The sequence below is a fragment of the Pleurodeles waltl genome, chromosome 8 (genome assembly GCF_031143425.1).
Source record: "Pleurodeles waltl isolate 20211129_DDA chromosome 8, aPleWal1.hap1.20221129, whole genome shotgun sequence".
Taxonomy (NCBI): Eukaryota; Metazoa; Chordata; class Amphibia; order Caudata; family Salamandridae; genus Pleurodeles; species Pleurodeles waltl.
The window spans coordinates 420163383-420178254 of record NC_090447.1 but is presented as its reverse complement, the minus strand read 5'-3'; the positions used below and the strand labels follow the sequence as shown (position 1 = coordinate 420178254).

At 37.9% G+C, this 14872-nt stretch overlaps 1 protein-coding gene across 1 annotated transcript in view; it reads right to left on the bottom strand.

Moving 5' to 3' along the window:
- The window catches only part of NIPA2 (NIPA magnesium transporter 2), an 88127-nt gene that overhangs the window by 7925 nt on the left and 65330 nt on the right, over positions 1–14872 (bottom strand). The window contains exon 4 of the mRNA XM_069204287.1: positions 7735–7825. Within this exon, the coding sequence (XP_069060388.1) occupies positions 7735–7825 (91 nt within the window). The remainder of the gene's footprint in view (positions 1–7734; positions 7826–14872) is intronic.

Genomic DNA, 14872 nt, shown 5'->3' with positions numbered 1-14872 from the left:
TTGAAAAGTGTGTATTCAATATGAAAACGTGTATTTTTAGAATTCATAAGCTGATGTTTGGGAAACAACGTCTGAATGTCCAAAATATATTTAAAGCTGATATTTGAAAGATAAATCGGTGCGTTAAGGAGATTTATTGCGAATATTATTTTGTTGGCAGGGGCATTGCAGCTATGACTTATGTATTACCCAAATAAATATTCTATGCTGATCACTCCTTGTAATCTCGCATATGGTGGCTTCTAATGTAATCTTGTCTAAGGTGGACTCTAGTACAGCTCTAATAGTATTAGTAGCTCTGGATGATTTTCATTTAACATAAGTAACTCTTATTAAAGAAAAGTTTGGAGACCACTGATCTAAATTTTAAAAGAGGCAAAACAAGAGGATTTGCCATTGCTTGTATATAAGTATTTTGCATTATTACTTTGTTTTATTGAAGGCAAGTATTTGTAAAAAAAAATATATATATATATATAATTTGCTGAAATTTTGGTCTGCGTAGACTGGGGCGGAATTCCTTATGTATTCATGGTCCATGGTGGTTTGTTATGTATTTGGTTATATCTGCTGGTAATGATTCTGGTGATTCCGCCAAATTGTTTCAGATTATTTCTGTCCCCTCCATGATTTGTACATCATTATCTTTGATTTTGGTTGTTTATCAACTATGGATGATAGTCCACTTTGCAGCCCAACAGGTTTAAAAATATTGCAATAAGTACAAGAATCTTTACAATTTTCTGCTGTTTTGTCAGGATCCAGAATTCACACATTTGTAGAGACAGTGTCAGGCTAGCACAGCACTATATATTTCCTTCAACATGTACACATTTTCTGGTTGCGACGATTGCTACACTTTCATGTCTCCAACCTCTAGCTAGACTTGAAAAAGCAGCATGTGGCTGCATAACACATTAGCTATGTTCCATAATTTATTTTTTTGTCCTGGGCTTATATTGTTCAGTACAACTGGCAATATATGAAGAAAATAAAATTTCAGAATTAATGTAAAAGTTAACTGAATCAATGTCAAACGAGCCTCTATACTCTAGCTTTCATATTTTGTTGTCCACCAAAGCTTAAGTGTTCATTTGGAAAGAATGAAGCACTGCACCCACATCCTTTCAACTACCCAGAAACAATGTATCATTTGGATAGAATATCTTTCTTCTGCTCTTGTTTTCTGGTATTCCTAGGTTACCGGAGGAACAACTAAACAGATTTTTGCTTCCGTGGCTAATTTTCCCAAAAAACAGTCAATAAATAAGTACAACCCAACCAAAGTGGAAGAGGGTGCCAACCAAGGTTAAAAATTAGTTCAGGTTTCAAAGGGAAGTTCTTAAATATTCTCCTCATCCTAACTAACAAGATTACTGGAGGTCTGGTATTAAAGCGTTCCAGGGCAATGGGCAAAGACAGTTGAACTGGGACCAATAAGAGCTGTTCCTGGTCCCGGTCGATGACGTATAACACGGTTCTTGTTGCGAGTGCCCACAACAACTAAGTTGCTCACAAATGCTTACCTTCACGGGTCCAAATTCTGGATCAGCATGGTGATGATAAGCATTTTAGGGTGGAAGGACCACCTGTGGGACCAGAAGTATACACTAGAAGAAAAGACTCCATCAATTCCCACAGGGATTCGAAATTTAGGGTTGGTGACTAACTGCAAGTTTAAACATGGCTATCTGGGACAGTTATGGCACGAGTGCTGGCTGCTCTAAAGGTTTCAGAATCAGGGCCACTGGCTGAAACCAGCTGATTCTACGACAAGATCTAAAGGAGGAGAAAAACCTCTAAAGCCTCGAGGGCTGCATTTAGGCTGAGGACTGCTGCGCTTGACTTTGAGGCAGGTCAGGTATGATGCACAGTTCTGTACACTTGCAACCCTGGAATTTGTCTGTGCAGATCTTTGGGTTTTTCCTTAGGGTGATTCTTGCCAGAAGGTTTGTAAGATATTCGTGGCAGCTAGGAGGATCAGTTCTGCAAGATGTCCTCCAAGCATGTTTTAATAGGTTGGCCCTGGATCCTCTGAGCAAGGGATCAGCTCCCCTTTTTCTTGGAAAGTTCAGCTTCCTTTTCTTGCAACTCGGGACTCAGAAGCAGGGACAGTCCCAGAAAGGAAGGCTTGTTGCTAGCCCTTAGGGAAAAGAAGCAGCCAAAAGGACACCATTCCAGGTAAAGTAACTTTTAGTGCTGGTGCCAACAGAGCCTTCTTCTCAAAGCCAACAAGATGGGAAAACACTAACCCCAAGGGGCCAGTATTTTTAAATAAAGGAGTGATCACTTGCAGCAAGCCTTAGCTAATTAAAAGGTAAGATTCATTAAAAGTTTTAACACCCTTCTATTTTGGTATGAGTGCATCCTTTAGGCTTTACACATTCCTGGGCAACTGGGCTCATAGCGAAAAGAGAAGCTGGTTCCAAGTAGTCAAGGTGGTTTGGGGATAGACTTTTTTGGCTAAGGTCATTTTGTTAATAAGCTATGCCAAACACAACAAGGCAAAGTTGAGTGGTGCATTTTAGATCCAGTGGAGGAAAAACGGGGTTGGAAGAGAAGCAAGTGTGTTTCCTACCAACCTCCCAATCAGCTAAGTTTCGTGGCAGGGGCACCCAGGACAAAGAATATTCTAGCTGTCACTTCAACAGAGAATGAAGGTAACCTGTACTGAAAGTACTATTTCGTGCAGACTCACAATGTGTGCTCTATGGCAACAATTATCATGCACATGATTCGCTTGTCGTCCTTCACTTCCAACACACGTAATGCCACACACACCACATGCTAATTGTGTAAGACAGTATTAACTGTACTTTGAAAGTGTTGGTAGGCTATCTCCCCACCAGGGTTGCAGTACAAAGGCTTGCCCCCCCCCCGACTTACCAAATGTTTGTTACAACTAGTTGTCATCCCATAGCCTGGTATGAAGGAGGAGTAGCTACCATCTACGATAGGTAGAAAGACAGAAGGTCGGCCAGGAAATAAAATAGCAGGTTGTACAGCTTTTCCAAGCCATCCTATATCTTGTGTACCTACATGCAACATTTCAGATACCCTTATTAATCAATACCTAGAAAGGTATACTTTAGACTAGAGTTACAACATATAATTCTAGACCCATTTTAGATAGCAGGAACACATGCCAGGCGTGCATCTATAACACATTGATGCTGCAAAATCACTGTCATCTCTTTGATATAACAACTGCCGGTACTACAAGAGTGCACAATGTGATTTACAATCACTAATTACTTTTTGTATAATGTTTAATACCACTGATTCTAAGCATTGTAAATGACTGCTGGGTTCACAGCTAAGTTTGAATGTTCTCAACTTACTGAGTTCAGGAGGACAAATGAATTAATTGTCCATATTAAGATCCTACCTTCTGACCTGCTAATTACACTAGATTTTGGAAAGGAGTGCATTAACTCAATGAATATTTTAAGCATTACAACATGCCACTACAAACCCTTAAACAATGGCATGTTTGCATCTACATTACATTTTGTGCATTGAAGAGAGGCCCACAAACTGAAGTGTGTATTGCATTTATTTTTCATAAAACATTTTTATTGGTTTTATCAATAAACAACTTAAGGGAATACAGACATGGTTGTATCTTCCCACAAGAAAACATTCAGCAGTACTATTTATTTATTATCATAATCAATGACAATTGCAAAGGTGCTATGTTTCCGCATTTATCACACCATTACAGTTTCTTCATTTCAAGCTTCTATGATTACACAGTTCACTGTTTATTCTCCAGGGTCTGGGTTCACATGGAGTCAATATAAATCCCCTTATACACTCCAATGCATCCATACTTTATACTATTTCTGAAGGCACTCTAGCAAGTTAAACCAGTTTTTCAAGGCTCCTACATTGATCCAGTCCTTTCTTCATCACCCCAGCATTAGGTAGTCTGTGTCTGTCCAGAGCTGAGGTATGGCCCCATACAGGGAGTGCAGAATTATTAGGCAAATGAGTATTTTGACCACATCATCCTCTTTATGCATGTTGTCTTACTCCAAGCTGTATAGGCTCGAAAGCCTACTACCAATTAAGCATATTAGGTGATGTGCATCTCTGTAATGAGAAGGGGTGTGGTCTAATGACATCAACACCCTATATCAGGTGTGCATAATTATTAGGCAACTTCCTTTCCTTTGGCAAAATGGGTCAAAAGAAGGACTTGACAAGCTCAGAAAAGTAAAAAATAGTGAGATATCTTGCAGAGGGATGCAGCACTCTTAAAATTGCAAAGCTTCTGAAGCGTGATCATCGAACAATCAAGCGTTTCATTCAAAATAGTCAACAGGGTCGCAAGAAGCGTGTGGAAAAACCAAGGCGCAAAATAACTGCCCATGAACTGAGAAAAGTCAAGCGTGCAGCTGCCACGATGCAACTTGCCACCAGTTTGGCCATATTTCAGAGCTGCAACATCACTGGAGTGCCCAAAAGCACAAGGTGTGCAATACTCAGAGACATGGCCAAGGTAAGAAAGGCTGAAAGACGACCACCACTGAACAAGACACACAAGCTGAAACGTCAAGACTGGGCCAAGAAATATCTCAAGACTGATTTTTCTAAGGTTTTATGGACTGATGAAATGAGAGTGAGTCTTGATGGGCCAGATGGATGGGCCCGTGGCTGGATTGGTAAAGGGCAGAGAGCTCCAGTCCGACTCAGACGCCAGCAAGGTGGAGGTGGAGTACTGGTTTGGGCTGGTATCATCAAAGATGAGCTTGTGGGGCCTTTTCAGGTTGAGGATGGAGTCAAGCTCAACTCCCAGTCCTACTTCCAGTTCCTGGAAGACACCTTCTTCAAGCAGTGGTACAGGAAGAAGTCTGCATCCTTCAAGAAAAACATGATTTTCATGCAGGACAATGCTCCATCACACGCGTCCAAGTACTCCACAGCGTGGCTGGCAAGAAAGGGTATAAAAGAAGGAAATCTAATGACATGGCCTCCTTGTTCACCTGATCTGAACCCCATTGAGAACCTGTGGTCCATCATCAAATGTGAGATTTACAAGGAGGGAAAACAGTACACCTCTCTGAACAGTGTCTGGGAGGCTGTGGTTGCTGCTGCACGCAATGTTGATGGTGAACAGATCAAAACACTGACAGAATCCATGGATGGCAGGCTTTTGAGTGTCCTTGCAAAGAAAGGTGGCTATATTGGTCACTGATTTGTTTTTGTTTTGTTTTTGAATGTCAGAAATGTATATTTGTGAATGTTGAGATGTTATATTGGTTTCACTGGTAATGATAAATAATTGAAATGGGTATATATATTTTTTTGTTAAGTTGCCTAATAATTATGCACAGTGATAGTCACCTGCACACACAGATATCCCCCTAACATAGCTAAAACTAAAAACAAACTAAAACTACTTCCAAAAATATTCAGTTTTGATATTAATGAGTTTTTTGGGTTCATTGAGAACATGGTTGTTGTTCAATAATAAAATTAATCCTCAAAAATACAACTTGCCTAATAATTCTGCACTCCCTGTAGATAACACGGAGCCCCAACCATCGCAAAGCTAGTTTATATCTATTGGAATCTCATTCTGAATTTACATGAAGTATGGTCAACTCTTGGTCCCCAAGTAGTGTCCACTAAGAACGGCACTCCCAGAAAGGACTGAGCCTTTTACATACCCATATTGTGTGCAGGAGTTCCCAGACTTGTTTGGCACATCTCAAGCATAGCAGCAAGGATATTACCCCACAATTCCACAACCAATCCCATGTGAAGTACTTTAATTGACCCAATTTGTATCGCAAGACAATTGCTGAATTTCTAGAAGACATTAGCGATTCACTCAGGTCCTCATCAGAGAGTGGAATGAGGTCCCACTCCCATGCCTGATGCCTATGGTGAAGCAAATTTCTTCAGTTGTTTAAAAAGAATGCATTAATATAACTGTGCATTTATGTTAAAATAACTTGGATATTTTGAATGTAATTTGTAGTAAGCAATCATACTTAGGCAATATAAGCGTACATAAGGAATAATAATGTACTGATTTAACTTAGCATAACTGTAAATGCTATATTAACCGTAAATTACACACTAACATTGAAAGGCCTGTTTTACACATTGAGCTGTTGTTTTGCACAAGATGTTTTTCTCTTCTGCTACAAATGCTGTAACATTACGGAAGCCTTGAATAGGTATTTCTTTTGCATTAGGCAACTGATAGTGAGGTTCTCATCTGGAGGAGAGGAGAGAACAGGAAGAATGATTCATGGGAAGAACTGTGTGAACCGCAAAATATGGATGAAGTATATTTTCAAGCACCTATATCTGTGGCCCACTATGAAGATGTGAGAAGCTGGGAAGTTTACCTATTCCCCAGTGATTACTGGATGTTGTGAATGAAGAATGTGATACTTGATTTAATTTATTGTTTTTCTATTAGTATGTGTTCCTAGAGTAGGTAGGGCTTCTCTCGCTTGCCTTTTCTGGAGATCCATCTCTGGGTTTCTGGAGACCATATATTTCTTCATGGGAGATTACTTTGAACCTGTTCCCTGTTTCATTACATGTCTGCTGATTTATAGGTGAGAATACTTTACAGCTGGACCCTTTCTTTAATTGAACTGCAAAGGTTTTATGCATATGAATTTTTTTCTGATCAGAACTCTTTATTGGGTTTCTGAAGCAACACCCTATTCTATTCCATTCTAATTTAATTTAATTTAGATTAGGGAAATTCCTTTATGGAATACTCCTGTTGTATTATTTCAATTTTAACTGTCATACTTATCAATACTGTATTCTTCTTTATATTGAAATATTGAGTCTTGGATTATATTCCTTTCTGATGCTTAAAAGACTAATATTTATTGAATAAACAATGAAAACTTAAGAATTGATAGCTAAAACCCTTTAACTCACACAAATTCTCTTTATTGACCTTATTAAAGTCTTTATTGATTTTATCGCTTATATGGACTTTGATGTAGATGCTCCATTACAGTATTGCAAAAGAATCTGGTGTATTAATGGCCAAGGAACTTGGATCTGCATTATATTATCTTTCAACTCACCCATCACATTTCGGTCCAAAAGGGGCTAAAATCTGAAATCACTGGAAGCCAGACTTGTAAGGGGTAATTGCATGACGCACCTGAAGGTGGTGAAAAATTAAGATCGACCTACTACGGCAAATCAGTGAATGATTTAAGTACCCCCAAACAACGTCTCATTTTCCAGGCAGGATAGCCCTACGGTGTCCCATTGTTTGAATTCCGATAGCTCACTTAAAATTAAGCTTTTGGGCCGGCCTATTCTGGGTATGTCAGAAATAGCAGAACATTGTCCACATAGGCAGCCATTCCTGTCTGCAATCCATTTGTCCACTCAAAGATTTGCATCTGAGCATCTGTTTTTATTTACTTCGCTAGTGCTTTGATCGCTAATGCAAAGAGCTCTGGGACAACGGGCAACTCACCCGTTTCTTTGCATTTAAAACAGATCTGATGTCTCAGTCCCTACTCTAAACTTTGCTGATAAGTCTGTATATAGACGTTTTGACTATCTGATAAACATACTATGTAATGTACTGCAATCTTACCATTTAAATCTCAAATGGTTGGATGTTTATAATGAATTTGTGGCTTGAATTTCTACTGTGTGCTTTGAGGGAAACATTGTGAGCAAATTAAATACTATGTTGCGAACATTTCTTCTATAAACCAGCACGCATCTTACCTTACAAGAACGCTAAGAGCTCCAAGTGGTGTTACTAATGTAGCTGGTGCAAAAGCATAGGCAGCAAAGTTAGCAACTTCGCCTGCTCCCACTGGAAAAAAAGCACAAAAGGAAAAAAGTTAATTTCTTACAAACCCGGTTTGACCCACAAGTCTGTCTCAGGATATATATGAGAAAACAACTGTTATTCTTAGCAAACCTGCACTGTGCTTAAGATTCATGTTTTGTAAGCAGCCTACATGAACACTTACAAAAGAAGAATCATTTTGTACCACAATATTAACTAAGTGTTTTGTAAATGTTGTTCTTTCTTTTCAATTTAGGCTTGCACTTCTAGAGCACATTTTGATGGTAGGCGCTAAAGCATTTCTGACATTCCTTCTGGAATGTCTTGTATACCTCTCTGTTTCCTTCTACTGCAGAGCAGAGAGACAGAAATTGAGTCGCCTGCCTACACTTTCACTCCCAACCCAGCATCTCAGAATCTATGTAGCTGTAGAGGTAGAGGTAGGCGGTGGCTTGCTGCAATTTGATTGTACATGTGGCACCTCTCAAACTTCACAAGTGCTTTTGTATTTTGGTCTTGAATAAAATAAGCATTTGTCTCTTGTACATTTATGCAACATTGTGTGCTTGTTGCATCTCTACTTACATTCAAGACTTCAACACCTTTAACACATGAAAATATGGAAGCAGATGTTCAAACTGGCACTGCACAATACAATTCCCCCTCCTTCTGTACCTCACCTCTCCACACACACACCTTCTTACCACGTCTGCTATTTTTGTCTTCTTTTGTAAAGAAATTTTTATTTTTCACACTGCAAAATCAATTTGTTCTTGTAATAGGACATTCTTCTATAAATAAAATATATTTTAGAAAAGTTAACAGGTCATGAGCTGCTTACTTTCCAGAAAAGCAACACACAGTCCCTCACATAATGCCAGTGGTAGCACACCAACTCTTCTCAGCCCAGAACAATGATGGATGAATGGGCAGAAAACACACTAGGTTTTTCTCTAACATGAAAACAAAAGGTTCTTTCCAAAACAATATTTGGAAATTGGTAGGATCCTTAGGGGTCTACGTATTAATATTTTGCCAGCCATAGAGGATATAGATGCAGAACAAGCTGACAAATGGGGAACAAAACTGACTGCAACTTCAAATGATTTAATGATGACGGTAATCGAACAGGATGAAACTTAAATGGGTCTACTTAGGGAAGAAATTGAGGAAACTAAAACTGATACTGCTGAACTTAAACTTGAGGATGGTAGCGGAAAGAATTATGAAATTCTGGAAGGCATTTTGGAGAAGTATCAGAAGGAGATTAAGGAAAAGGAAAGAATTAGGTTCTTATGTGATGAGAGGGATTACAATTCTGGGCAAATGTACTCATATGCACAAAAGTTTGATTCTGGTTACAAAAGGGGACCTCCAGTTAAAACTCCCTCATTGGAAAGTGTTTCACTTTCTGAATCTTCAGGTTTAAATTCAAGGAGTTCAAATACTGATAATACCACTGGCCCAGCTAGTAGATCTAATATTTTTTTAGACAAACCGAAGAAAATGAGACTAGCAGAACATTATTGGAATCAAGAAAGGGAGTTACAACAAGAAAGAATTCAAAGAGAAGAATCAGGGGCGGGCAGAAGCGCACAAGGAGGCAGTCAACAAAATACAGGAGTTCAGACAAGGTCAATGAGCAAAGGAAGGGACATTCCTTAATTGGGAATCTGTCATCTAGGCAGCTCACTTTAGAAATAATTAATGTCTTAAAAAAAAGGCATTTTGTTTCTCCGGTACACACTATTTCGACAATTTCCAAATCAAAATGGATATATATAAATTTGTGAGATTTCTGAAACTATAAAACCTATTCTTGGAATAAACCCACCAGACATCACATACTTGAATTGGAACCTCATCTCTCTACACTTACAATACAAGACTCTGAAACTGAGGACATAGAGGACTTAGCAAAAGATTTGTTGATTGAGGAGCAGAATTTACAGAAAACTGTATTGGCAAGGAAATCTACCTTTGTTCCCATTCTTCCAAAAGAGAATCTGATCGATACCTTTTATGATCTAACTGTGAAAGATTTTTGTTTAATGCATAATGTATCATATAACACAAACTTCACTAGTAAAAAGATTTTGGCAATGAAATGTTTAAAACAAGATTGTAATGTAATTATATGTGAAGCAGGTAAAGGGGGGGGTGTAGTGCTTATGGATTTTGAGAATTATGAACAAGAAGCTCTGAGACAACTAAATGTTGTTATGGATTATGAGAGATATACACATGAGGATTACACTACAGCTGTCCATCAATGTCATAGTATGTTGGATAGTTGGTTCCAAGAAGGTTTTTTTTATGTACAAGACTATCAATATTTAGTTGTCAGTGATCCTATAATTCCTATTATTCCTTCCAAGATACATAAAGAAGGTACCAATCTGCCATGCAGACGTATTAGATCTGGTATTGGATCATCTACAGAGAAAATGTCTGAGTACATAGATATCCATTTATCACCTACGGTCAATGTACTTCCATTGTTTCTTCGAGATACTAAGGACTTGTTGGGCAAGTTATCTGGTATTCCGTGGGAGGACACTTACCAGTTAGTGTCTACGGATGTCAAGAGCCTAAATTCTATAATTTCTCATACGCATGGACTGTAAGCACAACAATATTTCTTGTCATTTAAATGTGCGAGTCACTTTAAACATGTTCAAATGATTTTGGATATGACCCCATTTGTTCTACAGAATATTTTTTTCCTGTTCCAAAAGGCACTATTTTCATCAATTACGAGGCACAGCAATGGGTGGTAGGTTTGCTTCCTCTTATGCCAGTCCATTTATGGGTTGGTACGAGAGGGGGCATGCCTGGAATAAGACTGCAAGATGGACATTACAATGTACTGGCACAGTATTGTTATATTGATGATATTTTTTGTATATGTGATAGTTTGGAGGAAGAATTACTAGATTGCCATGCTTTTCTCAATAACATTTCTCTAAATGTTGAGCTGTCAATCGAATAAGATAGGCACACTATCACATTTTAAGATCTTCAGTTATATGTGAAGGATAATTTCTTAGATAGCTGTACGTTCCATAAACCTACTGCTAGAATAGTATACTGTACTATAGCTCAGGGCACCTTTTTAGCTAAAAGAATAACATTCCTTATGGTGAGCTACTCAGACACAAACGTAAATGGAGCGATTCAGAAGAGTTTGAGACATAAACATTAGAATGCATCAAGAGAGCTGAGATGAGAGGTTATCCAATCAAAAACCCTTGCGTCTGCATTAGATAGAGTTCAAAAGGTTTCACATACTTCATTACTTGCCCATGCTGCTGTCTTTCTATAAGTGACCAACGGGTGACTAGGAAGTATGCAATTCATATTGTTGTCTAACCTCAAAACATCCCAGTGTTTCACTAGTATTTTGTAGATCATTAGGGTTAACTTTCTAATGTTTTTTTGTCTTGTATTTTGTGAATCCTTCTGTCTTCTCTATGATATCCTTTACTTATTTTTTGTATCAGTGATTTCATCAGGACTGTTTAAATGTGTGTTTTTGTATTGATGCTCAGAACATTGACCCAACACAACTCATTCATGTTAGTTTTTTGAAAATCTTGTATAAGAACGGATATTGGATCTGATCTTGCTTTAGCTTGCAAGAATGTGAATGTTTTTGATGTACGATTTGATGCGGTCCTTATATATTTTTGTGCTGTTTTGCTGTGCAGCCAACCTAGTCCAGTGGTTTGAGCCAGTGATCTTATGTCTTAGCCCAATGGGTGTTTGAGCCTGTTCTTTTTTGAGAAGGACCATATATTGTTTGTCCACAATTGTGCTCACTTATTTATTGTTTCACTTTCATGTTTTGTTACTGATTTGAGTTGGTGGATTTGTAAATGCTTACAGACAGTCCACGAGCTTGTTGTTTTACCAGTCAGTGCAATGGGTTTCTTTTGTCATTCCATTGGTACAGCATCACTGTATGAGACAAGTGTTTTCCTCTTTAGCACACTGGATTTTTGAGTCCGCTTTTCTTGAGGGGTACATTTTTGTTCTAAATTATTCATTTCCCGTACGTAGGATGAATTATTATTTTTTTGCATTTGTTGGCAGTGATTCAAGTGATATTAATGCAATTTGGGGTCATTCCCATTCATACCACTGTGTTGGGGTTTGCATATTTCCTTTTGTTTTGGTCTGCATAGGAGGTCCGCACCAGATTTTCAGTTTTACTTCAGACAGGTAACTTTTACATTTTTGCTATTGAATCATGAGTTGCCTTCTAAGGTGTTAATTTAGGGACAATTAATGATTGTGCCACGGTATTTAAACAGGTCTTGTTATTCATTGTTGAGAGTTTAATCTGCTCTACTGGGAGGTTCATGTGAGTACTCAAGTTTTCTGCAACTTTGATATTTAGCCTTTCTCCTTGACTGGTCTATTAGTTAAGGTTTTTAAGACTTGCAGTCTGATTTTACTTTTCTGGTATTTTTATCTTCCTAATTTGGTCCACAGCATCAAGACATTACACTGATGATATTCGTATTTTGTAAGTAATGAGGGGTTACTGGATTATGTTAGTTTTATCGCTTCTTTTTATTTTTTAGAACAGTAATGCAGCAACTTGCTGATATGTCAGTATGATGTATGTTGGGGCTGGTGTGAAAGCATTATGTTTCCTTGATGCTGTGGGGCACCTTATTGGACAAACTTCTATTTGGAATTTCATACTTGGTTGATTGTTGTTTGGAGCATGTTTGAACATCTTTTAATTGCTAATTCAATCTACTCATTCAGAATCACTACAGTGCAGGTCTGTTAAAACAGTTCACTGTGATGCGTGGTTTAACGTTTTCCAACAGAGAATTGAGATAAGATGTCAGTGCTTGGTACTGTTTGTTTTTAGTCTTTTAAACCTTGGTTGGTGAAGATAAACCATAACTTTATGAAAAGGCGGTCTAGGAGGATATAGTGATTCTATGTAAATTTGTCTGTTTGTCTTTCTTCTACCTAGTCCACTGTCTGTTGTTCCTTGTCATGCTATTACTGTCCACACGTGTATCGTTCTGCATTTTCCCGGGTTTTGGTTCATGATGTTTTCTGAAACATAGTTCAATGTAGTATCTATAGGCAATTTATGTTTCTTCTTTGTTTGTTTTCCTTCTTTTTTTCTTTATTATATTTAGCCCTGATGAAGTGGATATTCCACAAAACAAATGTTGACTACTTCAGTGCTAGGATTGCTACTTCAATGGGATAGTTGCACAATTTAATTTGTGTAGATATTTGATTCTTCAAAGACTTTTTCAAATGAATGTAAATTATGGAAAAGTTTGACCATTGTGTATATCATGAAATAATGTGAATGCTGATTCAAAACAATACTTATGAGTTGATGTATTATTAAATCTCATAATTGTGTACATTTGTATCAACAAAAATACAGAAACATTTAACCAGTAATTCATCTTTGTGGTTGATTCTGTTCTACAAATTTTACTTATTCATTGAGCTTTACTCCCCACAACCCCCTACGGATTACATATAAAATGTTTGTCAGCTGGATAAACTAACTTTTGTGGGTGAGAGCGCAGGGCCATTTCTCGGTTTATCTACCTCTTGTTTATTATTTCGTCCTAAAGATGCTACGATCCAGGGAAGGTTCTAGGATTTTTGGGGCCCTGAGCAGAAAGGGAATGTGTGAGGCTCCTCTAATATGGATAACATGTAACATCACAGGAAATGGCATAATAAGTGAAATTGATTGACTATTAGTCCTCTGGCATCGTTGAAGTGACTTTGCTTGAAGCAACTTTCTTTGCGCTGATATCATCAAAACAATAAAAACATAAATAACCATAATGCAATAAGCACATATTATAAAGTGCAATTAATTGAAAAGACATAATTTGAGGTCAAAGTGATAATGGAACCCCTCCTCCCCAGGTAGAAAGGTTATTTTAAGATTATACAGATCTATCCTACTAAACGCCTCTGATCCCTGCAGGCGTGCAGGAAGCCTGGGAGGAGGACTTAAGTGGCAGGGAGATGGGATGGAAGCTCTGATATTATAGCCATCCCCTCTAACTTACATTAGTCCAAATCAATTATTTTCTTAGGATTTACCACAGTATAAGCCTGCTTTGGAGAATGAGTAGGACAAATTACCCTGAATGTACAGGGTGTTCTGCCATATTATCATCCACGGTGAAAGTGTCCATTATTCACCATATCTCCATTCCCTCCCTTGTCTTTCCTCCCTGTTTTATGTGTGCACAAGCCCCCTCATGCGCTTGATATTGGTTGGAGCTCCTTTCTGAGGAATAAACAGACTTAAAGTTTCTCTTACAAATTTGCCCGTGCAGAAGACATCAGTAAACTTCCACTTCTACTAGGTATATTTTAGCTTTTGCACCTGGTCTTCCTTTCTGTCCAACGAGCCATCTACATTTTCAGCCACTTTATATAACCTGCTTCCTGCTCTCTTTCAAGGCTTCCAAGGCCTATTCCACATGGAAAATACTTCTCAGTGATTCTGACCTCAAACACAGGCCTTTTATTTATTACTCATACCTGCATTCACCCACATCACCCTTCCAAAATGTGTCATACACAGGTACTTGGGCGGAAAGGATAAAAAGAAGATTTTAGAGGTTTTTTTTTCTTCTTGAAATGTATGCAAGTATGGGTTTTTGTTACCGGAAACCTAGTTAAATGGCAAAAGAGAGCTGAATTACGGCGAGAGCCTAAGATACAATTTGTAATCATCACAACAGTGAGGAAAAGTATTTATTGGAGGTGGCAAAGAGACAAAAATGTGTTGTTTTACACAGAAAGAAAACTTAATGCTGCCCTGTAATTGCTACCAACAATTACATTATGCACTTAAATGACAAAATATATATCTTTTAACCATTAAACTGTTTACAAAGTGTGTACAACAGACACAGAAAAGCATCACTAATTGGATGATGAAGATTCTACTCAATTTTTTAAACTTTCTTAGGCTGAGACATTTTTAATAGGAGGATTATACTTTGTTTAAAGTCCTAATATCGTTTTTTTATTAACTATGTATCAGAGACTCAG